This window comes from Mesitornis unicolor, unplaced genomic scaffold (genome assembly GCF_000695765.1).
Source record: "Mesitornis unicolor isolate BGI_N332 unplaced genomic scaffold, ASM69576v1 scaffold16106, whole genome shotgun sequence".
Classification (NCBI taxonomy): domain Eukaryota; kingdom Metazoa; phylum Chordata; class Aves; order Mesitornithiformes; family Mesitornithidae; genus Mesitornis; species Mesitornis unicolor.
This window is the reverse complement of record NW_010193403.1, coordinates 2,798-29,398: the sequence shown is the minus strand read 5'-3', so window position 1 is coordinate 29,398 and position 26,601 is coordinate 2,798. Positions and strand designations below refer to the sequence as shown.

The 26,601-nt window shown below is 39.1% G+C and overlaps 1 protein-coding gene across 1 annotated transcript in view; it reads right to left on the bottom strand.

Annotated features, from left to right (window-relative positions):
• EVC (Ellis van Creveld syndrome) overlaps nt 1–26,130 on the bottom strand; it is a gene marked incomplete at its 5' end in the record, with an annotated part of 52,902 nt that extends 26,772 nt beyond the window's left edge. The window contains 10 exons of the mRNA XM_010187447.1: nt 5,381–5,479; nt 8,906–9,054; nt 13,428–13,644; nt 15,714–15,872; nt 17,775–17,912; nt 19,324–19,419; nt 21,624–21,708; nt 22,489–22,721; nt 23,240–23,323; nt 26,020–26,130. Coding sequence (XP_010185749.1) covers nt 5,381–5,479; nt 8,906–9,054; nt 13,428–13,644; nt 15,714–15,872; nt 17,775–17,912; nt 19,324–19,419; nt 21,624–21,708; nt 22,489–22,721; nt 23,240–23,323; nt 26,020–26,130 — 1,371 coding nt within the window. The remainder of the gene's footprint in view (nt 1–5,380; nt 5,480–8,905; nt 9,055–13,427; nt 13,645–15,713; nt 15,873–17,774; nt 17,913–19,323; nt 19,420–21,623; nt 21,709–22,488; nt 22,722–23,239; nt 23,324–26,019) is intronic.
• Between the last annotated feature and the right edge of the window lie 471 nt (nt 26,131–26,601).

Below are 26,601 nucleotides of genomic sequence, written 5' to 3'. Positions count from 1 at the left end.
CCTACTGAAATAAGCAGGTAGTTCGCCAAAAAAAGGAGAAAGAAAAGATTAAAGGTTGATTAACGTTTGATATGCTAAACTTGAGACAGACTTGCAAGGAGCTAGCCATTAATCTTTTCAAGAGATCATGAGAAACGGAGCAGAATATATTGGGGAGGAGGGGGTGTGTTTTTCCTGCCATTCAAAAGAAAATTACAGTAAAATCCTTGCAATTGAAAAGCTACCCAAGCCAAATGAAAACTCTTACTGTGACACAATATCCCTTGTGTATGGGATAACTGCAGACTATGTTTATGAAAATATTAGGCTGAGCCTTTAAATTACCTCTGACACAATTCCTCCTTCAGTTGTGATATATTCTGTTAATCAAAATCACTTTTCCCCATTCTGCAACTTGCATTTCAAAAACTAGATATGGAGCCTGTGTCTAGACACAGACTACTCACCTACAGTGCACTGTTTTAATCCACTAGTATGGCTGAAAAGTCCTTCGCTATCTTTCAAATATAACTCATTCATTCACTTCAGGGATCAACAGATTCCACTGAACTTGGTTAAATAATTTTAATTGATTTATTCATGTGTACACAAAACAAACCTACTCAATTACTCTATGCAAACACAGTCAGCTTCCAGATCATTGCATTTTTACATATTTATTCACCAATCTGGATAATTCTTTGATGTACTGTAGCACTACAGGCTAGAGGGTTATATAAATCTTGGTTATCTTGGTGAACTCACAAACTGTTTAAAAGGAGAAAAAATTAAAAAGGCATAGAAATTTGAGAAGGGCTTAGAAGAACATTGTGAGAACAACGTAAGGATCTTCTGCCATGAGTGGCACTTACAGGTAAGTGAGATCCTTTTTTCTATCCCCAGGGTATTCATTGGTTCCCTATCTGCTCACATGGTGACCTTTTATTTATATTTTGATATCACCTCTTGCATTGAGGTTATCCTTCTACTTATTCACGAAACTAAGTCTGTCAGGCTTGCTTCCCTGCTTGCTTATACTAGGAGAAACCAAGGTAACTGCTGAAGTAAGTCAAGTCACTCTAGTGCACAACTGAAGGAGGAACAGAGTGCATAAACCTTTTATCACATAAAAGCCTTTATCATATATAAGACTTTGCCAGGTTCTTCTCCCTTGAAAAAACAAGGTGTAATGGCCTTCAAATACAGCAGCTAGGGACCATGAGCTTAGGGTGATGACTGGGCACTTGGCCAAGTGAATTTCTTAGAGTGCAGCCCTTGGGAACTTTATGCTGTCTGGCTGTCTTGAGGATTTATTCTGGTTTGTCATCTACAGTGCAAGTTTTGATACAGTGCTTAAATGGGAGTGGACGGTTTAGAAAGTTGTTATAGGATGGAGGCACCTACATGCTCTAAGACAGTTGCTCTGAAAGCTGCTACTAACTGCTCTTAGCTGAAGACAGGCCTGAGAATGGGATGTGACTCTGTCTAGCTGGATATTATGCATCTCTCTAGCTCTGGTGCTGTTACAGTAAATGAACTTAGTAGCTACTACTCCAAATGTTCATTTGTCTGAACCAATACGGTTGTTCTTTTCTAGGATACTGGTGTTTATCTGATAAATTGCAATACTCATGATGCCACAAGGACCATGAAAGCAACTTAAGAAAATACAGAGCTTGGATATGGAAAAAAACACCCCATCGTGGTTTGGATTCTGCTGTCACTAACCTGAAAAGTATGGTGTGATTAATTCAATTTTTGGTTGATTTTTCCAACCAAAACCAATATGGCAATGGGTACACAAGTAGGAACCTGTCTGGAACCCTAACTCCTGTTCCTGAGAACAATATTAGATTGTTCAGTCCAGATGAAATATGTGTTAGTTTGTTAATCCCAGACCAGTAGAGAGTATGAGCTACTTGGAAGGGTGGGCATATGGGATGCTATTGCTAAATTTTGGTTATGGATAAATTGTGATTTAAATACACTTTGCGTTCTCTTGGATTTAGGCAATTATCTCCTAGTAAGACATCTCAGTTTTATTTCCTTTAAATTCAACAGCTATTTAACTTCCGTGTGTGATAAAGCATAACTACTTTGTGCAGTTTTGCAAGGCTAATTTTCATTTGCAACAAAATAAAAACTGGGCTGAACTCGTTAATATTTTATTACTTATTACTCTGTGTTTACAAATGTATGAATGCATCTTTTAAAACTGTCTTGTGGCCCATCTTCGGACATCTTGTGGACCACAGGCTGAGTAATATTCATCTAAATATCATGTCAGGGTGACTTCAAAGAGTTTAACTCAGTTTTTCAGCAATATTGCCAGGCTTCTGGCTTCTGTTTCTATGGCAATGACAAAAAAGCAACAGAACAGAACTCTACTGGTGAACTCCTTTTCTTGCCTTCTAACTTACTTAGTAACAAATGCTTGCAGCTGTGGAAGTACAGAGATTAAGTGAACAACAGAACCTTTAACCAAATCTAATTTAACCTTTTCCTTGCTCATGGTAGAACAGAAACAGCACAGTCCAAACCTTCCAAATGAGTGCAAGGCAAATGACTATCAGGAACTTCAGGGAGTACAGACCTTCTGGAATGACAACATGGAGCTTTGCAGTGTTTGCAGCTATGCCCAAACTAGCTGGTTCTACGAAGTAGTTGGTTCAAACCTGACTGGGACACAGCTCTGGCAGAACAGTGCTACTGTCACGTGAGGGTTGCTGGTACCCAACTGGGTAGTCTTGCTTGCTCAGGTCTACCAGAGCTGTAGTCACACCACTGCACTACGGAGTATCTCAAATCGCTCTTGACTTCCCATGGGTATCTTGCCTTCCCCTTTGGTAGCAGTAGCTTCTCCCTAGCAGAAACCCAGAGAAACAAAGTGAAGGAGCAAAGCTCTGCTGCCCAGGCAAAGGCTGGTTGTACAAACTGCACTTCTGCTCTGAAAGTGTGGCAGAGCAGAGTAGCAAAGGCATTGCAGTTGTGAGATGCAACTCCTTCCCCTATCATAAATCTACTTTTGCCTTTATACCCCCGGTAATGGACAACATGTGTAACTACTGCACTTCCCTCAGCTGTAGAAGTCAGAGCAGCTCTATCTACCTACAGTGGGGCTATGCTCATTTATATTTTCTTTCTAGCTTATGATGCCTACTAGGTATATTCAGAAGCAGTCTGCTCTCCTAAAACAGTCTGTAGTATCTCTGTTTAGGGTTAAGGGGAGAACGTGCAGTTTTTCATTATTTTAAGTGTCACAATAAAAATGTTTTATTATAGAAAAAACCAGTGGAAATTAAGATTTGTGGACCCTCATTCAACAGATGCCAGTTGAATCACAGTACTTGCAATTTTTCATGTCTGGCAGTGTTTGTTTGAGTCCAGGAATAAAGGAGCAGCTGTAATATGGAATATAATGGCTTAGAGCTGGGTGAATTGGCAGAGTTCAAGTTCGTGCAGCTCTCCTGGCAACTTGGCAATTCTAGAAACACTTAATTCACCCAAATCAACTTTTCTTTAATGGAAAACTTAGCTAACAGTGCTGAAAGAAATAGGATTATCAGTCTGATCTTATTGCCACTAAAGCAGAGTACACAATAAAGGAAAGCAATATAATTTTACAAATGAGGTGGAACTGTGCAGGGCAAAAAAACCTGTTTGGTCTCCAGAGACTTCACATCAACTGAAGAAGGGGGTAGATAAGTTAGTAGCTCTGGAGAATGGAGTATGTGCAATAATATCAGCAGACATGTTGACTTTTCCTAAATTAAATAGCTTTGTACAATTAATCCACTCTGATTCACTGGCATAGCCCTCCAAGCAAACTTTTCATTTCCCCAAAGCACTAGTTCTCAAATATCCTGTTGCTTGCACTATTACATAAACCTATGGCAAAACTATTTTTTCTAAATACAGTGACTCTACTTTTTTATCAATTAAATTTGAAAAAGTGCATGTGGACTAGTGCTAATTAAGATTGTGTGGGTATCTTACTCTAATGTAATAGGTACTACAAGTTTCCACAACACCATGATCTGATCATAATTAATCATTACAAGGATACTGTTGAGCTGAAAGTTATTAGTTCCAGCCTAATTAAAGGTCACTGCTGGCTACAGTTTTGGGCTTCATCAGATAGACCACGTTATCTTATTTTTTCAGTGCAGACAGAAAATAATTAAAGATGACGCAGAAGCATGAAGCATCTGTATACTTTCCAAATGAGTAACACAAAGCAGTGTAAAAATATTACTTACACTAAAGATCTAAACTTATTTCAGGGAACTAACTTGTGTCAAAACAATTTATCTGAGAGGAAAAGAGTTCAGAAAACTCTTTTTGGAGATATAGTGAAGTTAAATAAGAATAGTGTCATCCTACCATGGTGCAGAGGGGATAACTATGAATAGAAAGAAAGAAAGAAAGAAAGAAAGAAGGAAAGAAAGAAAGAAAGACAGAAATAAAATAAATGAAGTCTCTCTCCTGGTAGTAATGCCAGACATTGTATGCTCTCAACATTATTGCAGCCTTGCAGCCACCCAGGCAGTACGTCTTGGCAGACCACGTAGGCATCTTCTGACTAGTATGAGGTTAGGAAACATAGTATGTTGGGAAGATCATAGAAAACTCAAGCTAATGTGGAGGACTATCCTGCCTCCATCTCCTGGTTTGCCAGACTAGCTTCCTGTGACCCATGGAAAGAAGACTCCACAACCTGTAGGGTTGTAAAGTAGGTATGTTTATTAAGAGTGCTGGCACACGGGGATCTTTCCTCCGAATTCTTGTGCGCCTTCTGCAGCAGCTTGTCTTAACTTTTATACAGTAAAGTGTTGCATATTCATTACTATGCAAAAACACCTATGCATATTCATAGCCTTTCCCCAAAAAGGTGGTCAGAAGTCTGGTTGTGCCTGCGCAGTGCCTCCTGGTGGTCGTGGGCCGGGGTCTCGGGGAGTCCTTTTCCCTACTGAGCTCTTCACCTTTGTTACTTGCGCATGCTCTCTGGACCTTTGGTGTTTCTCCAAACCACAAAGCCGGTTTCTACCAATTTGCTGCAATGTTTTTGCTGTTATCAGGAGCTGTAAGACACTTCAGGCAGGACATCCTTGGCCTTATCAGGAACTTGTCTGTAGCCTACCTCCCTTTACACAGTGACCTAAGATATATTGCTTCAGCTAAATAACTGCTATCCTGTTAACTCTTAGGCGTTATTCCCCCAAACTGTGTTAGCACCAAGCTATAATTTTCTTTATAAGTGTTACAGTTCTCTCTATCACCTGGAGCTGCCATCATCTCTCCTGCAACTCCTCAACCCTCCCCAAGGCCTGACATTATGTGGTGGGGTTAGAGGATTTTCAGAATAATTTTAGCAAATGACATCTATCATTAGAGGTGGCACCTTGTAGAGATCTGCAACGGCCTCTGTGCTCTCACAGTCATCCTCCTCCTCCAGTTCCCACAGTGCTTGCCGCTGCTTCTCTAACAGCTCATGGTAAGCCTGGAAGAAACACAATAGGTGTATTTAAATAGCTGAAAAGGTTTTGATAGGTTCTTGTGATCCTCTCCTTCCCTTCCCTGATCCTCTTCCCATGTACCATCACAACAGTAAGTGTTTATCTTGAACCGTGATTCAGAGGTAAATGAAACTTGCCTTACCACCTTAATTTGAGTCTTGAGTATGAAACTCCATAGCCTCAGCAATTTGGACTTAAATAATATGTACCTAATACTGGAAAATATGTGAAATCATCTAATTTCAGCCTGCTTTCATGTGTATGATCACTTCATGATAGTCAGTACTATGAGGTGCAGAACAGCCACCAGACACCTTAGTTACACATGCATCACACCGTCTAGGGCTTCTGCATTGGGGCTGGTCACCGTGTCCCATGGTTGTACCTAAAAGGCTGATCTATGAGTTGGTCCTGATTTCATCCTTGTGTCCTGGTTTACCAGGACAGAATTTTAAAGTCAGTTTTCTGTTAAGGCAAACTGTATTTTTGTAAGAACTACAACACTCTAATTCATGGGAACAAAGTGTTAAAACTTTGTTATAGGTTTCAGCTAACATTGGTATGTGACGCTCAAGATCTTCAGGGGTCTTGAGATAAAAGGGTGCAGAGGCTGGGGATGCAGAAACCCAGGGGAGCTGACCCCACGCTGACCAATTAATACTATTACATACTATAAACACCAGATTCACTATGAATTGTGGAGTTTGTTGGGGATGGTCCTTCCTTCTCCTTCCCTCTTCTATTGCTGACACCTCGAGGGACTTTTGTACCATCCTGAGGCCTATTCCCTCACAAGACTGGCTGAGTATAACTCTGTGTATTTTATATTATAGCCATTATTAAATATTAGTTTTTATTATTATTATTTTATTACATCTATTTCTATTTCAACCCATGAATCTCCTTTCCTTTTCCCAACCCCCCTCCCCGGGTTGCAGGGGGAGACTGGGTCATAGAGCAACTGTATGAACCATAACATCTTGGTCACAGATTTATGAGGGATGTAATTTTTTCTTCAAGTCAGGACTGTGGTGTGTCGACAGACTCCCGTGCTATAATGGAAGGCTGAATTTCACAGACAAAGAACATCTCATTCTATGGATTAATGAGTGGTCTTACACATAGATATTCCTCATTTTGTTTAAACTCCCAAGTGCCCTCTTACATTCCTATGGTAATTTTGGCTTTCTTCATTAGGTATGTCAATAGGGCCCTTCTAAAGAGCACAAAAGTGCTCATAAACTCTTCATGTACATGTTGTTCTTGTGGATGTGGACTTTAAAGTTCACACTTATAATGAAATCTTAGTTTAGCACAGAATTTGACAAGTTAATCGCTGTAAACTGTATGTCCACTGGGGTTGGCCTGAGAAAGACTGGGTTACTGTAACTGGCACTTGTTGGCTTGTGTGCTTCACTTAATCAGTCCTGCATTCCTTGCCAGTAAAAAACAAGATGGAAATGCTCCTCTTCCATGGAAACATAGGTGAAGAAGATGGAATGATACAGGGACTCTAACCTTTACCATCTAGGTCATTCTGTCATATAAAAAAAAAATCAGAGCTGCAGTAACTAAATTATTACCATCCAACTTGTGTTCAAAAGAAACTGATGTGAAGAAAGTTCATTGAAAAATCCATCTTTTTAATTGGCGACCACTTAAATTCAGCAGAAAGGTCAGTTACTGCTGAGGCTGGTATGATGGTGGTGCGAGCCCTTTGATGAGGTGCAGGGCGGAAGGCAGAGAAGAAAACTGCATCTGATGGGTACAACTCTGGGCTTCTGGTGTGGATTCAGGACAAAGCCCTTCACTGCTGGGCTAGCTATGAAACCATGAAACCGGTTTAAAATACCTCCTCAATGCTGAATGGACTGTTTGCACAAAATAATTACTGGACTATTTAAGTCAAATAATTGGAGCTGCATCTATGTATTTTGATATATATATATATACATATGTATGCATGTGTATATATATATATATATGGATGGATGGATGCATGTATGTATTTTTTCTTATTCTTTCAAGAGTTTCTGGAGTCAAGACTCCATTCATTCTGGGACAAAAGGCTCTCTCCACTGTGGTAGCAGTAAGGCTTAAATTTCTAACTTGTTTTATTATTTGCACACAGGCATTTCATAATATTAAGACTCAGTTTTGTTCTGTCCTGCCCCATGAAGCACAAGTTGCCCATTGCTGCTCAGCCCATCATAAGCAGATTTGCTAGTCTGCAGTTTAACTAAGCGTATTTATTAGCTTTCTAAGGTATACAGAATAGTGCATCTCTCGCACAAAGCTGTGTGGCTCTAATTCTGTAGAGAAGAGGTCTTAATACAAAATTTTTAAGCTTTGTTTAATGAAGCTGGGATGTGTCCAAGAATTTTGAATGATGTGTATAAGGAAAATACATTCACAAATGCTCAGTGGCTACAAAAATGTGTGAAGTTATGAAAAGCCAAAGAAGTAAAAAGTGCTTTACTGTTTTAAAGTGCCTGAAACCTTTTGTTTTGAAGTGAGGTGTTGCCAGACAGGTGTTGCATACAAGGACAGTAACTGCATTATCCAATTCATACAATATAATTAAAGAACTTGGCCCTGTAGTACAAAATTGCAGTGTTGAGATCAATAAATTCTGTCAGTCTGCTACAGCTGGAATCTGGGTCTTCTCATACAGCAATTTATCTAAGTTATTAGATCTCATCAAAAGTTTAATGCTGCTGGATGTAACCACTTTAACCTTAAATTATTTCTTTTAATGAAAATAGAGGATTGATTTTTTTATTTCTTAATAACTTGGGTCTGTAGTTCTCAGCAGTTGTAGTTTTGCAGCTCTCAGCATTTACAGCTAAGAAGTCTGATTTCATATATGCATTCTGAACAATAACAATACAGCTTTATAGAAAATACGACCAAAAAAACATTACACTGGCCATCGTATACCATATTTAACTACCTATTGAAAATCTCCTCTAAGGTATTCTGCCAGTGATCATAATGAGTTTTCCCTCTGCTTATGTGAAATTTGATAGTCTTTGGAGCCTCGGTAGATCTCACCCACAGAAAAGCAATTAGATCAGTGCAGTCTGCTTTCTTCTGTAATGCAGGCCAGATACTTTTCTCTGGAGATCTCTTATACTGAACCAGACACACAGTATCTAAGTAAAAGATATTTTCTACAAAACATGCAATCTAGCATTAACACCCTTTGGCATTTTGTTCCAATGTGACAAGACCAACACTAAAGGAAAAGTCTCTAGGCAATAGGGGGTCTGACCCTATCCTACCTGTGCTCCTGTACATGATTCTCAGGATGATCCAAAAAACTCAATGTTATGGAACTGGGAGAAATCTGCGATATATTTGGTCTTAAGAACTAATGCAACAGTGAAAATAAGTTCTTATGTGCTCACCTTAACAAAATCATTACCATCTTCAATGTGAAACATTTTACTGAGAAGAGTCCCTTGTTCAGCTTTCTGTCTGTGTTTGAACTCTTCTCTTTTCTTTGCACGGCACTCCAGTCGTTTCAAAATCAGGTCTCTACTTCGCTGGATACATTCTGGAACATAAACCACCAATGATTAGATACTGCAGCTCCACAGGGAGAAACTAGCATCTGCTACTATCACACAACATAAGCTCAGAGAAATCTGTTAGTGAGTGAAACAGGCAAGTAATTACCATGCATGATTTCAAATTTGATTCTTATCCTGACGGTCTTTTTAGATGGGAACTTTTGGGTTGCTACATGGCACTTAAATCTATCAGGTTTTTTTTGATCACTACTATCCCGCACCCTCCTTTTCACTGCTGCTGCTGCTTATGCAAAGGTAGCGTGAGTTCAAGAAACAGATTCCCACCCGCAGCACCCCAAACCTCCCCCTCCTGCTCTGAGAAGGTCCAGAAGTGGCTCATACCTAATTGCAGATATGCAAACACTGCTGCAAGGACAGGGGAAGTAACATATGGTGGGGAGAAAAGGTCTAGAGCAGTGCTAGTTCAGAGTAGCTTGAACTGGCATGCAGCCATACCAGGCTTCCAAAGTGACTCATCCAGGAGCGTGGAGCAAAAGCTGTCAAGGTCCCTCTTTATGCTAGTACTGTGAAATATTTGGGATCAAGTTCTTCCCCCATTCACCCTCCCTATAGTTCCAAGTGATTTATAAATTTATGAGTCTGTCTAGACCCTGTGCTGCAAAGCGGAATTGGTGCTTATGACATTCTGCCATTACTTCATGTCTCGTCTGTCCACCTAAGAACTTTATTCATTTCCCCCACCCACCCTGACCCAGAGCATTACTTCACTGCTGAGACAGGCAGCTAAAGGGGAATGCAAAAGAAGAGTCATCTGTGGCTGCTGTTCTGCCACCACATCAAGCTGCTTCAACTATGAGAGCACAGTTAACTATGAGAACAACATCCTGGGCTGCATCAATAGAAGTGTGGCCAGCAGGGTGAGGGAGGTGATTCTGCCCCTCTGCTCCGCTCTGGTGACACCCCACCTGCAGTACTGTGTCCAGTTCTGGGGGCCCTAACACTAAAAAGGACATGGAGCTGTTGGAGCGGGTCCAGAGGAGGGCCACAAAGCTGATCAGGGGCTGGAGCACCTCCCCTACGAGCACCGGCTGAGAGAGTTGGGGCTGTTCAGCCTGGAGAAGGCTCCAGGAGGACCCCTTATTGCAGCCTTCCAGTTCCTGAAGGGGTTCTACACGAAAGCTGGGGAGGTTCTTTTTACAAGGGCAGGTAGCGACAGAACGAGGAGGAATGGTTTTAAACTGGAAGAGGGTAGATTTAGACTAGATATTAGGAAGAAATTCTTTACTGTGAGGGTGGTGAGGCACTGGCACAGGTTGCCCAGGGAGGTTGTGGATGCCCCCTCCCTGGAAGTGTTCAAGGCCAGGTTGAACAGGGCTTTGGGCAACCTGGTCTGGTGGGAGGTGTCCCTGCCCATGGCAGGGGTTGGACTGGATGAGCTTTAAGGTCCCTTCCAACCCGAACCATTCTGTGACTCTATGATTCCATGAAACTATTTTGTGGAGAAATGCAGGAGTACAGTACTGTAGCACCAAGCATGTTACTTTTTCTCAAAGTTAATTTATTGTGCTTATCCACAGGCTGATGATGCACTGACAAAACATTTGAAAGTGCAGTGAAAGTACAGGAAAGCATGTAATAAAAATGCCATTTGAACAAATGTAGAAACTGTTTCTTTTTCAACTCTACTTGATTCTTTACTTCTTCCTTGTTTGTTTCTTAGGAGCACAGTCTTGCTGGCTTTGTGTTCTGCTTGTGAATTATAGGTACAGTTTAACTTATGTACTTAGGAGCTCACAAAAAAGAGTCAACGTAGACTCTCATGTGAAAATGCTCCTCTCCAGATTCTTTTTTTCTTTCTTAAGCATATTTCATTTCTGCCTAAAACCAAGAGGTTGTTGAAAGATAATTCCCTTCTACACAGGCTTTATTAACTATAATATATAACTATATAAAACTATAAACAGCTACTTTGCATAAAATCAAGGCCTTGACAGAGGTATTTTTGCTTTGGAAAAAGAAGAACTTGACAAAAAGGGGGAAAAACACCCACAGATGTACGTTTATGCTTATGGCATGTTAGTGGCTGAACCTATGCAGACACTATGAACTAGGCATGCCAGTTTTAGGAGCAAACATCCATGAAATAATCTATCATCACTATATACACGAATTTGTGAGTATCAGCAAACTGTTCACATAGTTAAATGATGTTTTTAAAGCGGAGCAAGGCTGCAGCATGGGAATTCTGATCACCTTCTATGATGAAATGACTGGCTTGGTAGATGAGGGGAGAGCAGTGGCTATTGTCTACCTTGACTTTAGCAAGGCTTTTGACACAGATATTCACAGAGAGGGGGTTGAAGTATAGGCTGGATGAACAGACAGTGAGAGGGATTGAAAACTTGCACAAGGTCTACCTAGAAACCAGTAATGAGTGGTGTAACCCAGGGGTCAATACTGGGTCCAGTCCTGCTCAGTATCTTCATTAATGCCTTGGATGATGGGGGCAGAGCGCACCTTCAGCAAGTTTGCAGAGGTCACAAAAAATGAGAGAAGTGGCTCATACACCAGAGGGTCATGCTGCCATCCATAGGGCCCTTGACAGGCTGGAGAAATTGGCTGACACAAATCTCATGAAGTTCAATTATGGGAAGTGCAAAGCCCCACATCGGAGAAAGAACAACCCCAGACAATGAGACATGCTGGGGGCCACCCAGCTGGAAAGTAACTAGGCAGGATAGGATGCGGGGGTTCTGGTGGACACCAGAACATGAGTGAACATGAGCCAGCAACGTGCTCTTGTTGCAAAGACGGCCAGTGACATTCTGGGTGGCATTAGACAAAGCACTGCCAACAGATGGAAGGAGGCGATCCTTCCCCTCTACCCAGCACTGGTGAGGCCACATCTGGAGTGCTGTGTCCAGTTCTGGGATCCCCAACACAAGAGAGACATGGACAGACTGGAGAGAGTCCAATGAAAGGCCATGAAAACAGAGTTAGAATAATGAACTGGAGCATCTCTCCTATGAGCAAAGGCTGTTCAGCCTGGAGAAGAGAAGGCTCACGGGCTCTTAACAATGTAGATATGTACCTGGAGAGAGGGTGCAGAGACGACAGAGCCAGACTCTTTGCTGTGGTGCCCAGTGACAGGATCAGAGGCAATGGGCACAAACTGAAACAAGGGAGCTTCCCTCTGAACACCAGGGAACAATTATTTACTGTAAGGGTGACTGAGCACTGGCAAAGGTTGCTGAGGGAGGCTGTAGAGTCTCCATCATTGGAGATACTCAAAAGTCACCTGGTCATGGTCCTGGGCAACTGGCTGTAGCTGACCCTGCTTGAGCAGGGGGGCTGGACCAGATGACCTCCTGAGGTCTCTTCCAACCTCAACCATTCTGTGATTCAGTGAATTGCTGAATGTGAGATATGGCACAATTTAGTAACATGAAGCTTGAATGTCAATGAGTGACACTGCAGCAAGAATATACTGCAACAAGACTACATTCATTCTGACTATTCAGTTCACTGAAATCTAAACCTAATGCCATTTTGCCAAGACAATTTTCTTTCAATATGCCCACAAGTAGCAGAAATGGTTCTAGAAAATGTGTGAGATTAAAATACTTCTGTTTTTCTTTTGGCTGAACTCGTACTATAATTTTCCATGAGTGCTGATGGGAAGCACTGATACAGCACCTATCAGAGAAGCTGGGGGTATGCTTCTCAACATGTCAGGCATTAGGTAACATGCAAAGTGATACAGGCAAAACCTTAATACGGTGGGTCAGTCAGCTCAGGCTTCGTTATAATTGTGTAATTTAGAGACAGTCAATGCGAAGGGCTGTAAAAGCAAGGAAAAGACTTTGTTTTTAAAATATTTTAGTCTGACAAAATAGAGGTTTATCTAAGGATCATAAGCTTTAAAATTATATTTTCACAAGAGTGATAGCACAACTATGTCTTGTGTATCTTCTGGCTCCACATGCTAGCAGGAGATCATAAGACAGTATTCTGCACGTACACAGCTGTAACTGTCCCTAATGTTAGCCAGCATCACCAACAATACCAAGTACGTGAACAGTAAATAGAGAAATCTCAGAAACACTTGTAAAAAATGTGAGTCTTCTTCAATCTTGAAATTAATGAAATAAGGTATAGATTACGTGAACTGTAGAGTAAGTTCACAGCAATGTCTGAAAGAAGACCTAAAAGGCTTAAAGCCAAAGTTCCCATTCTAAGCACCCACCCTTCACAATAGTGTTCTTGGTCAATTCATCACTATCTTTTTAAAACAGAGGGCTAAAAGGCTGAAGCTATTTTTTTTTTACTATTTAATACAATAATGAGAACTCATATCCATATTTGTTAAGTCATGAAATGCAGTCTGAATACTCACCATTACTGAAATGTGCCAGTTGTTCCCAGAAGGCCTTGTGCAGATCTGTCAGAAGTTCTTCCTTTTGTCGGACTGAGAGATTATTCTTTACAGTTAAATGGTCCAGAATATTTGATACAATATTTAATCTACACTTGCACTCTTCTGGTATATAGGACTTCAGTGAATCTATCATCTTCACCATAATCTCCCAGTTGAATAACCTTTCCTGAATGTCCTTAAATAAATATAAAAAAGTCCTGTTTAGAAACCAAGAATGGCTCCTTGCTTGTGCTTGTCCTTCCACTAAATTGCCAAACTACGCAGAAAACCAAGGATGCTTCTCAAGACCATGTGAACAACAATCATCATGTACTTAAATACTTCTCAAAATCTTGACCAGTGCAGGATAGCAGCAGGTGAACTGAATGTTCAGTTGCAAGAGCTAATCTAAAACTATTGGTGTTTTTCATTATTTGTAACATTAAGAAAGGAAAAGACAACAAGAAGCTTGCAAAACAAACTTAAATACCCAAGGAGGAAAGATGGACAAAAGGACAACATGGAAGTCCTGAACCTCTTTTCAAGATATACTATGTAGCAGACCAGCATAGGTCCTCATTTTGAACTGAGGACATGTATCTGATTTTGATACTGCTGAGATTTCTTCAAGTATGTGGTCAGCTGGAGCTCAACAAATATACTAAAAATTAGCTTAATTGCCTATGGCCTAGCAGCTTTCGTTGCACTACAAGAGAAGCAGCTCAGGATTACAGTAGAAAGCAAGATTTTCTGGGTGAAACTGCAACTTCTTTAGACAACACTGCAAGGTTGGAAAGAGTTTGAGAACTACTGCAGTCAATGGAGACATGCATATAATGACCTTTACAATGAGATGCAAGCCATCACAGTAGTGACTTCAGGTCAGAATATTTCCTGGGTCTGTATCTAAACACCTCATTTGAAGTCTGGCCACATGTACAGTGGCCCAGTATGGGTCAGGAGTGATCAGCTGCAAAGACTATTTTCATACCTGGCCAGCTCAGTTTACTTAGCTTCTCCAATCCAAAACAACCAACCTAATAATTAGTGTATCTGTGTATTAGTAAGCCAAATAAAGCTAGATATCCATCTATTCTCCAAATTATTAATAAATGCAGTAGGCCAGATTCTGACTGTTAATCTGTAAATTCCAAGTAACTCTTTCAGTATGCCCTCTACTCTACCCTGGTGAGACCGCATCTGGAATATTGTGTCCAGTTCTGGGCCCCTCAGTTCAAGAAGGACAGGGAACTGCTGGAGAGAGTCCAGCGTAGGGCTACAAAGATAATTAAGGGAGTGGAGCATCTCCCTTATGAGGAGCGGCTGAGGGAGCTGGGTCTCTTTAGTTTGCAGAAGAGGAGACTGAGGGGAGACCTCATTCATGTTTATAAATATTTAAAGGGTGAGTGTCACGAGGATGGAGCCAGGCTCTTCTCGGTGACAAACAATGATAGGACAAGGGGTAATGGGTACAAGCTGGAACACAGGAGGTTCCACTTAAATTTGAGAAGAAACTTCTCAGTGAGGGTGACAGAGCACTGGACCAGGCTGCCCAGAGAGGTTGTGGAGTCTCCTTCTCTGGAGACATTCAAAACCCGCCTGGACGCCTTCCTGTGTAACCTCATCTAGGTGTTCCTGCTCCGGCAGGGGGATTGGACTAGATGATCTTTAGAGGTCCCTTCCAATCCCTAACGTTCTGTTCTGTTCTGTTCTATGCAAAGCAAATAAAATATCTCTTAGATTTAACACAACATAAAGCACAGTGCCGATGCATTTATAAACACATTTTACCCCTCTTAAGACCATATTACCAAGAGGTGTTATGGGTTTTTGATTACAGTTAAAGTCATTTCACACACAGAATCACCCTCAAATTTAAATTACGGTTTCTCAGTCAAAGTAGAATAAATACTTTAAAAGAAAAAGAAATGTCCTAATGCCCAGGGTAATGATTCTCCTTCATTATTACATCTAGTGCTCTTGCTCCTGGCTCAGTAGCTGCGTTAATAGCACTTTTTCATAACTCGACTGCCTAAAAACAGTATTTTGACAATTTGAACTCAAGTGCAGAGAGTTCAGCTGCCTATGAGTCTTCATAAACTGCAATGGAAGTTGAGCTCTTTGCAACAAAGTCGAAGGAGATAACTGCAGTAAGCTGTCTACATCACTCCTGATGCAGGACTGACAGGCTCTGTACACTTCCATCATTCTTTGTGTTCAGATTGATTAAATCTCTCTCAACTTTTCTTTCTTTTTGTACTTTACCATTGCCTGCAAATCTTGAGATTCACTTAATAAGCTTTCTACTGCAATCATCTTCGCGGTCAGATCCATTGTTATCTTTGTTGCTTTGGCACTTGAGCATTTTGATTGGTCCAAAAAATCCTGCTGGGCTTTGTCAGTCTGCTTCCAGAAAGCTTCCATCTGTGGAATATGAATCAAAAAGCAACCCATGTTTCCTCATTAATCATCTGGTATTTCATTACAGCGAGAGTTATATGAATCTACTGAGATACAAGTCACTGGGACTACAGACAGCTTTCAGTAGTAGTTATAGCAAACATTTTGCAAAACTAAAGAGCCTATTTACTATAAGATGATACATGTGTTGGTGGCACACAACCAGTATGAAAAGCCTGACCTTTTTAAATGTAGTTATTCTGTATGGCTTGCTAAGAATTTGCTGTTAGTTCTCCATATATTGCATCTATGAAAACCTGTTATGTTGTTAGTATTAATGGGAAGACTAAAAAAAGATAACAAACTGCCGCCCTTTTTTCTGGGAAGTTTATTTAGCTGTTGGAGCAGGCATTCCAGCCAAAGAAGATTTTTGCTAAAAAAGGAAAACTGAAAATTGTGACTGTTTTTCACCATAAAAGCCTTTCATAGCCACATGCTACATAAGCACTTCATTAACCGTGCTGGAATGAAGTACTTTATACAGTATCAGCCCACTGTATGTGCCCATTCTGATACATTAACATATGGGTAATCTCTAGTTTTAGGCTCTGATCTCACAAACACTTATGACTGTGCGAAAACTGTGTGAGTATTCTGTGGTCTTCAATGGGATTACTAGTACACATAAAGATAAGAAGATGTATCCATCGCCAAGATTTGTACTAGGTGTCTGTGGGATTACCAAAAAACTGTGATTATGGCATCTGTAAGTATGGCAAAAAAAACTCCTTCAAATTACTGAGGGAAGAATGGATTAGTTCAAGGTCTTGATCTATAAAAATCCACATACAGGGAGAGAATTATCAATATGGATGAGAAGCATCTGCTGGCATAAGAGAAACAGACCCACTGAAGGATGACTGCCGCTGGTGAGTAACTGCCTCATGCCAGCGAGTTTTTATGTGACTAACTCTTGAGAACTCTAAGCAATCAATTTTTCAAAGAGCAAAGTTAAACTGCAAAATAAACTTGACACAGAGGTACCATCATTACCAGCACTTTGACTATAAACTGAAAGGCACACAGAATCACAAGAAAGCTGAGAAAATTCCTAGCGAAGCACTTAACCATCAGATATTAAAAAATGTTAACTTCCCTATGAAACAGGCCCAAGACAGAGATGATGGGCTGCTTGGTTCAGGGCTGAAGTGCCACAGTCCATCAGCACAGGCAGCTTACAGAGCTATCAGTCTGACTAGTCAGTCTCTCATTTTCATCAGCAGTGAATTTGCTGAAACCAATAAAACAGGACTGGGAATTCTGTAGTATCCTGGAGTATCTTCCAGACTACTCAGTTTACTGGAAAATAGTATGCAGATTCTGTAGAGAAAAAAGATACCAAACTTCACTTTGAGACTCAAATGCTGACTATCAAACTGTATTTTTTCCATTAAAAAATCACGTACATGTATTATGATGTGCAGACCTGTTAAGGCAAAATGTTTTGTTAACGTAAATGCTAAAAGGTAATTATTTTCTTAGTAATTATCTCAACTTAAAAATGCTTTATAGTCTCCTATTACTATCTTATTCAGTTGAGAAGGACTGAAAAAACCGAGGTGGATAATATTCCTAAAAGACAGACTATACCTAGGCTTGAAATAAATCTTACCATCTGACAAGCAATAGGCATCTCTCTCTAAACCCAGTGTGATAAAACAATGTTTGTATAAAAAACACACTGGCTCCCAAAGGGAGTTGGAAATACTTTGCTGGAGCAAGGTCAAAATGTTTTCAGGACTCATACACATCTAAAGTACTAACTGTGGACTAGTCAATGAAACAGTTAAAAAAAATAAAAATGCATTCCCCATCAAAAGAACAACATTAAAATAAAAGTATAGGAGAGAAAAATTAGAAAGTTACATTATCTATTATGTGCTCAGAATACTCCCTTTCTTTCCTTTCTAAGTCTTCTAGAGTCTGGTACTCTGAATTACGGGCTCCTGACATCTCAGTATTCTGGAGTCTAGAGTCAAGTTGTTTCTGCAATTCTTCAAAACCCTGAGGAAAAAAAAAGTGTGCAAGTGATTTGTTAAACAGAAAAACAGACAATTTTTAAATTTAGGAGTGAATTTGTATGTCGGATGTGGCTTATGGCTAAGGAAGCTGAACAACAGCATTTAGAAAGCTCTGTCTCTGGGTAATGCAACTTCTGCAGCAAGCAAAGAAAACTGAAGGTGTATATATACATGGCAGTTCTGAACTACACTCAATACAAATACATAAATTTCCAACTACAATGTGAGTTTTACTAAACACAGCTTCATCAGCTTTCATACTAATAATGCATGAAGACACCGATGCCACTAAGTCTCATTGAGGGTTAGGCTGTACTGGGAAACATGCCTAATCTATATTACTTCTGTGTTTATAATTTCAAGTCATTACCAGAAAACTGGTAAGGAAATTTGCACACCAGATCTCAATTTGCATTTAGTAAATAAAATCAATGTTAACACTAAGTCTGAGGATTTAAGGCAGAGGAGTGGTTTTAAGGCAAAATCAATCCTGAAATAAATTATTGGGTACAACTACAGAGGTTACCGATATTGAATCAGAGACTACAAGAACAAAATAAATCTCAACAACTAGAGCTGGCAAGCCAATAGACTTTAATGCCTAAATGTGCATTTCCATCTACAGGTAAGAAAAAAAAATATTTATTACTGTGAGAAGAATTAAATATTGGACTATGCTGCCCAGAGAAATGGGGGAGTCTCCTTCAGCGCAAATATTCAAGACTTGGCTTGGCAGGGTACTGGATAGTTCTACATTATTTCCTGCTTGCTACAGCAGGTTGGATCAGATGATCTCCAGAGGTGGCTCTCAATCCAGACTTTTCTATGACTTTAATCTAGATCTCCTATTTTGTAGTTGTGTAAAGTTTTCTTTCCTTCTAATATCTTAAATATAGTATTGTGACTCCACTGAAATGCATTTGGACTGTCAATGTATGTCATCCAGTTCAGAAGTGGAAAATGGATTTTGATATAAGTATATGGAAGAAAAAAGGATAAAAAGGAAAATAAGTATATTTCCCCTGGATAAAAATAGCCTTGTGTTTCCTTCTGGTACTTTATTTCCTGCTATTTTATTATCAGTAATGAATCATGGGACCAGAAAATGACCTGATAATAGAAAATTTTTAAATCGAAGTAAAGTTCACAATGTTCTATTTGCTTGAATGGATTCAACTACAAAATACTTTTGTTCTTAACATATTAGACACATCACTGTCCTAATCACCTCATATAACAACAAAGGGTAAACACGGACAAGGTAATGGAGTTAAAAGGGAGTAAAGGGAGTTTCTTTGCATTTCTTCTGAAACAGATTACAGATCATACTGCTGTTTAAAAAAAGTGCAAGCTGTGGCAGCTTGCACCAACTGCAAACCAACAAAACCACTTACATTTTTTTGAATTAAAAGGATCTTCTTGAACAAATCATCAGTAATCTTGTTACGACAAAAGTCTGTGAGATACATTTTGAGAACCTGAATAAACATCTATTCAAAAGGAAGGAAACACAACGCAGTGTAAGTGCCTGTTCAACATCATAAGGACATCTTTGTGATAACTTTTATTCATTCAAATAAATCAGTGAGAATATAATGAATTATAAGCAAAATAACAGAAACGTCATCAGAATTCTGTAGTACTTCCATTATGAAAATTTTTTTGGCTTTGGCTTCATTAAGATACTGGAAGATGGCGTTGCGTTCTAACAAGGACAGGGACATAATCTCATATAGCCTGACACTCTGAAACTCTCCTCCACTGGCCAATATACAGATCACTTGAAAATATAAAGCCCTTTTTTTTTAAGTTTAATGAACTCCTAAGCCAAAAGATACAAACATATTCATTACTAAGATTGCAACTGTAGTCAGCCAAATGAAGTATCATTTTTCTATACCACACAAAAGTAACCATCTCAAGTTCTAGCTATACTCTGTTACAAACATATACCTGTTTTTCAGTTGTTGGTTGTATTTTTTTTAAAGATTGTAATACTAGTGTGTTCAAAAAGATGTTTTTGAACACTGGGATAATTTCTGCTTAATGTCTTCTCCTTTTGCCTTGATTAAAGTGTCAGTGTAAAGACAATTCAATTTATTATTAACGGCTGTAGCATTTTCCAATGTGAAGATAAAAATATGCAGAATTTAACAGCCACCTGTTACTCATGTACTTGAAAACAGATGACGCAGAAGTTGCCCATTTTAAACATATGAAAACATAAATAAAATCACATTTACTTATAAAAACAGTTATTGAAGCCAGCAATCCAGCTGAGCAAAATCTGGAAAATATGTTATAATTAGAGCTCAGTAGAAGAGAAAACCGTAAAGCTCCCATGTTTTGGCTCTCACTTGCCACTGTTTTGGACAGGAGTCTGGTAAACTTTGAACACAAACCAACAAGATATAATATCCCGTAAAAACGGGGAGGGGGGGCAGAAATCAGAAAAACACTGAAAGGACATGTTTCCTTTTCCTAGACCAAATGCTAAGTAAGACTGAAATCAGATAAAGCAGAGTGGAAAACGAAGAAATTATACTCTAGACTTCATTTTTTTGCCCTTTTCCCCTGCTAGCAAAAATATAAAGCTATTCAAATCTCCAGCTAAAGGCCAAATTCAGCCGCCCTTTGTGGCACTTTCTAGTGGGCCACAAAGTGTGTTAAGTGTGCATTTTCTCAGTTTTTCTGTGATTACGTCACCATGTTGTTACCTTACCTTCATTTACAAATTGATGATTAACTTTAAGATTAAGTTCAACCTTTCCTAGCCAAGCTAAACTTCTTTCTGGAATCCGATCTCAAGTTCCCTATCTCATCTACTTAAATGTGAATAAAACCCATCTGAAGAGAAGCTGCTTTCCAGGTTTACTTTCACGCTTCCTCTTTTTGGTTGTGTAGAAATTTGTTTAGAAAATCCCACCCCTTGAAATATTCTCAGTGCATTTAATAAATTATATCAGAAATTACCAATCTGTTTAAACAGAGGCCAGGAAAGAAGGAGAGGAGAAAGCTATGTACTTTATATCCAGATTTATATTAACTGAACTAAATATCAGTAATGTAATGACTCTGTACTTCATCATAACTAGTCACCATAAACAATGATCTTAACCAAATATTCTGTGGCATTAACCATATACATTTATTTTTGTTTTGTTTTGTTTTGTTTTTTCCTGTCAGCTTTGGATGCAGTGACTTGATCTAGGCAGTTATCTATGGTTTAAACAGGTATCTTAGTTCCTCTGTCTTACAGAATGATGACTATTGTACTTATCATAATAGCACTGATTCAGCTGATCTAAATTTTCGATTTTATTCAAAGAGCTTGGAGTCCTTGGAGTTGCAATGCACAAGCATTGTCATTAAGACATAAACTCACCTATTAAATGTTTTTTTTCCCTATTTTAATGAACCTCAAGTGCTGTATGTCATTCTCTAAAGTTTAAAGCCAAATTACCATTTTATCCAGTCTGCCTCTCTGTATTTCACAGCCCAATATATTTAATTGTATTTTATTTCTTTATGAAGCTTTATATGCAGAACAGGAAAAAAAAATAAAGACAATACCGTAGAAATGCAACTCTGCTACACTACTTCCCAGCTAGCCAGTTGTTTATGTTACTTCCTAAACTGATGCTGAACTAAGATGTTCAAAACAAATAGCGATAAATGAGACATGAGTACCTACCACATATTGTTCTTTTCTGAGTTCAGTATCAAGAAGCATGAGATCTTTTAAAACAAGACTGCAAAGGCAGAGCTTAACATCAAAACTAAAACAAAGATTTAAAAAGTGTTAATACCAATCTAAATGAAGGCTACACAAAAGAGCAACACCATATAATAGTTTCATTTAAGCACCAAATTCTCCTAAGAGCATTGACCCTAGAACAGCAGTTGAATCACTCTATTTCTACACTGCCTTCTCTTTCAGATAAAATATATCTACAAAAAAGTAAGCAAAACAAAATAGTGCTTTTAACAAAGTTGGAGTTGCAGTTCCCTTTAGAAAAAGGCAAGGTAATTACAGTCATGAGTGGCTACAACAAAGGGAAAATAAAGCTTTAAATTAAAACAGCTATAATAAGAGTGGACATTTAGAAAGTATTCTTCATTGCTAATATCTCCTCCGTCTCCACGGTGACACAAATATGATTGTCTTTGTTCTTGCTAATGAGAATAGAGAAATGTATGCATTCATCTAGGGGTACCTTGCCATGCTGCAGCTAGGAGAAAATCAGAGCTGTTAGTCCATTTTGATTAGCTCTGCCTGCTCAGCAGTGGCGTGTCTGAGAAAGGAACCATTTTCCCACAGTATGACATGAGTAGGTCCCATGAAAATGGAGAGAACAGAACACTGCCATTTGCCATTCTCAAGCCACCTGTTGTGTAACTTGATGTTGTACAGTGCAGAGGACTCCATCCCCAGTTGAGCACTTGGTGTATGCATTCACGTCCAGCCTTTGGATTACACCAACCCTTTAGTGATGGTCCTGAAAACCACTAGGGCATGTTAGGAAATGACCAAACCCGAGGGCAGGTTTACTGCTTACCTCTCACATGTCAGCACTTCAGGGAAGCTGGTCACCTTGAGGAAGGCTCGAGCCTGAAATCTGTCATCGCTTGTTGTGGAATGTATTGTAGTGGAGGAACTGCAGTCCTCTTTGTCTCCCTGGCTCAGGGATCCCAGGCTGCCTGACGTAGATGTCTCCATGACCTGATTAGGCAGAACTGCCTGCTTTGGATTCTCATGCAAGGATGGATTGGATGAGCCATCTGCCAAAGGCTATAGTCAAAGAAAATTTACAAGGTCAATGAATACAAGACAATAAGGAGATAAAACATCTTACCAATTTGCAGTGTTTGCTTTCAAGTGAAAAAATTAAACAATATACACAGCAAAAGTGTATCGACATAAATGATGATTTATTATACTGACAGGTTTCTGTACTGCCCAGAAAGGCAGTTTTCTGTTGCAGTTATCTGCCTGGTGTATGTTTTCTTACCAAAGGGCAGAACCTTGTAGGGTTTTTCTTATGTCTCTTTGGGCAGACCCAACTTCCATTAATGTTAATGGGAAGAAAAAGTTTCTTGACTACAATGAGAATTGTTTGGACACCATGTAAAGCACTGCAGGTTTCAGGGGTAGCTGAAAGTAGCTGATGCCTTACAGAATAAGCCCTGAGTCAATGGACTGTAAAGAAAGAAAGATCCCTATTAAGCAGCTAGGCACCAGGTTTCCCTTCATTACTTGACTCTGCAGTGATTGTTATTAATTTTTACAAGTAGAATCTAAAACCTTACCCTAAATTTCTGATTGATGGGATAGATCACTTTTGCCTTTAATGCAAATGCTGTGACATTACTGTTCAGAGGAGACTCACTTTCCTGTATGGAAAAAACAGAAAACCATTTAGGAACAGCAATAGACCTGACGGTGTTCGCTGTAAGCATCGCATGCTCCTTTTGGTTACACAACTTAGAAAATCCTATTAATAACTACTTATTGACTGTTTCTGCTTCGGCACAAGAAGTCTTCTCATAAGACTCATTCAGTGTATGAAACCCAGAAAAGAGTGTTATTACCACTGCTCCAAAATGTTTTTATTCTTGCAAGGGAAAATAGGTAATAGCTGGTATTCACAAGTTATTTTAATTTTGTGGGTTTTTTCCTCCCCTTTATTAACTACTAAAGTCCTCATATGAGAGACTGAAATTATCTTAATAACAGAAACTGCTAAAGGATAAACTCCACAGATATCATCATGGCTATAAATTCTGACATTCAATTTAAATAAAGAAACAATAAATTAAACAAAACTAGTCATCATTTTTCCACAAAGAACTTTCATAGTACAACCCTTACCTATAATCTAGAGAAAATACCAATGTTCTTCCAAAGGACTTTTTATAGATAATACATTCTTTTCATACAATCTGCTGTATCACATAATCTGACTTTTCGCTCCTCCTCTTTCCTAGTCACTGCCTTATGCACTGAAGAATGCGATAATCAGCTTTGTTTTGTGAGGTTTTGTATGGCTTAATAAAATGTTGGTCATAAGCAACAGACAGACTGTTTAAATCCAAGCTTTAGGAGTTTTCCTATTCTAATTTTTTGGTTTTGTCACACGAAATGGAAGAATCTGATTTGTCAAAACACAATTTTCTTTATATAGATCTTTCCAGAAAATATCAAAGCACTAATGAAGCCTAAAAATAGAGATGGGAAGAGAAGAGCAAACTACATCATTCATTAGACTATTTTATCATTGTACCTTTTCATCTCCATTTCATTTATTTCCAGAAGTAATTTTTTTATTTACTGATAAAATGAAAAGCATGCAGTCAGCACGTAAAACACTTGCTCATACCAAGTGGTCCCACTGCTGTAGTACATATTCAGGGACAGACACCAACAGACCCATTGCTCTGCAATGACTGGAGGCAGAGCCGCTCCAGCCCGAAGCCGTAAAGCCATATAGCAGTGTGCTACAACTAACACATCCTGCTTCTCAGCAGGCATGAGTAATGCATAGTTATTATTAATACGGCAATTATGGTATTATTGCAATGTGGAAGGTCTCAGAATGAAAATACCTGTTTTTCTGAAGTGCTCTAACCTAAATAAAAGCATTTTCAATCTATGCTTTTCCATGAACTGTCAATTTAATGCTAGTAACAGCAAAAGCTGCTGGGAATTGGAAAAAATGAACAAAAAAAAAACCCCACCATAATTTCTCTAGTCAGATAAACAGGTGTGAGAAAGTCCTTTCAGAAAACAAGATTACATCTTAATGTGTTACAAATGAGTGAACATGTTGGGAAATGGATGCAGTTGTGAACCTCTAAAAAACCATGATCCCATTTCAAAAGGACTGGTAATATACATAAATTTATATGATTACGTAAGTTCTGCCACTGGATTTACACTCCAAAAGAGAATCTAATTCACGATCACTTGTTATGCCGTACTTTAACTCAAGCAAAATGACCAACCATAGTTGTCACCATTCCTGATGACAAAACTAAAATGAAGATTTACTACCTGTCAGGATTTAAACGAACAGTAAAATGTTTACAATAACATCTACCTTCTCTTTGTCCTGAAACCAGTTCTCGTTACAAGCTAAGCACCAGACTGGCTGGCTTTAATTGACACTTTCTGCACGTATTTAAGTATAACAGACTGAATGAGTTAGCTGAACTCATTATTTAACTCACAACCTTTAGCTTCACCAAGAGCAGTCAAATCAGCTTTGAGTGAAAGGCAGTGATCTAACAACTACATGGAAGGACTGGTTCTCAAGTTATTTTGAGATTATTGCATAAGAAAAAAAAAGTTATTTGAATTTTTGATTGAGGGTGGGTTAAGTTTGTACCTTCTACTTTTTTTTTTTCCAAATTGTTTCTGTAATTGTCCTTGAATCTCAGCTCACCACACTGGTGTTTCAGTACTTGTGGTCATTGACATCTGCACTGTATCTTCAAGGGGAACCTGATGGGAGAACTTCCTATGTAAGAAAGCAATTGAAGATGCTGCTGCTTACAAACATACTCATTTTACTTAACTTATTATTTCTCCTTCCATTGATCTACTCAGTCCAGCTGAGAGCTGGAGCCTCTAAGGAGGCTCTAGAAAAAAAGTATTTGTTCCAGATTGGACATGATGAGGGAACTTTGTTACTGTCAAAATTTCTCCAGGAAAGAATCCACTAACAACTATCAGCACTGATTTCAGTACTTGAGAACATCTTCCTATGTCAATAGTGCTAATTTTCCCATCAGCCTTTTGAAATTAAAGACACTGTAGAGACGAAACCAAAGAAGCCCCTGCCCAAAAAGAACTCAGGATCTTGATTAAAATATCAAAAAAGAGTCCCCCAAGAGAAAGGTGAATGAGTGCCTGAAATGGTTGCATTCATTAACAGCCATCAACTCCCACTCTCTTACCCTTTTTCTGAACACTTTTTAAGGGTTCAATTCCAAACCAAATAACATTAAGACAGTTTGCACCAGGCCCTGAATGTGCTCATTGTTACATGCAGCAAAATGGATATTGACCAACCAGAGCAGAGCTTTACCTCCAGCAGAATCTCCTCTTTTGACATATAGGGTTCTGTTTCATTTTTTGTGAGCGTGTGCTCTTTTTCATCAGAGTTGAAGCTTTCCAGGAGTCTCTGGGAATCATCCTTCTGAAATTCCAAGAGAAAACAGATAAAATGAGAGCATGCAGATTCACTGGAAACATCTTTGACAGCAGTCTGGAAACACTCACATTTCCATCCTGAAAATGATTTCAGTATCAGTTGAAAATGGTAACTTTGGAAAAATATGACCAGAAAATGAATGAGAATTTTAGATAATCAGGAAGCATTTATTCAAATTCATTATCTCTAAAAATCTGTCAGCCCAGAAGTAGAATTTTAACCCGAAAATTTATAAGAGGCTGTAAAGGTGTCAAACCGATCCATCAGCTCTCAAAACATCTTACCACAGACTATGAAGTCATAAGTCTTGCTCAGAAAACGTTCATAATCTTCCTTCCCCAAAAGCAGCTCCTAGCATTGGCCTTTCCTTTCCTAACAAACACACACAGCTGCTGGTACAGACACAGACTGTGTGAGGAAAAAACCTCCTGCTGCATATGCTCTTCCCTGTGCACT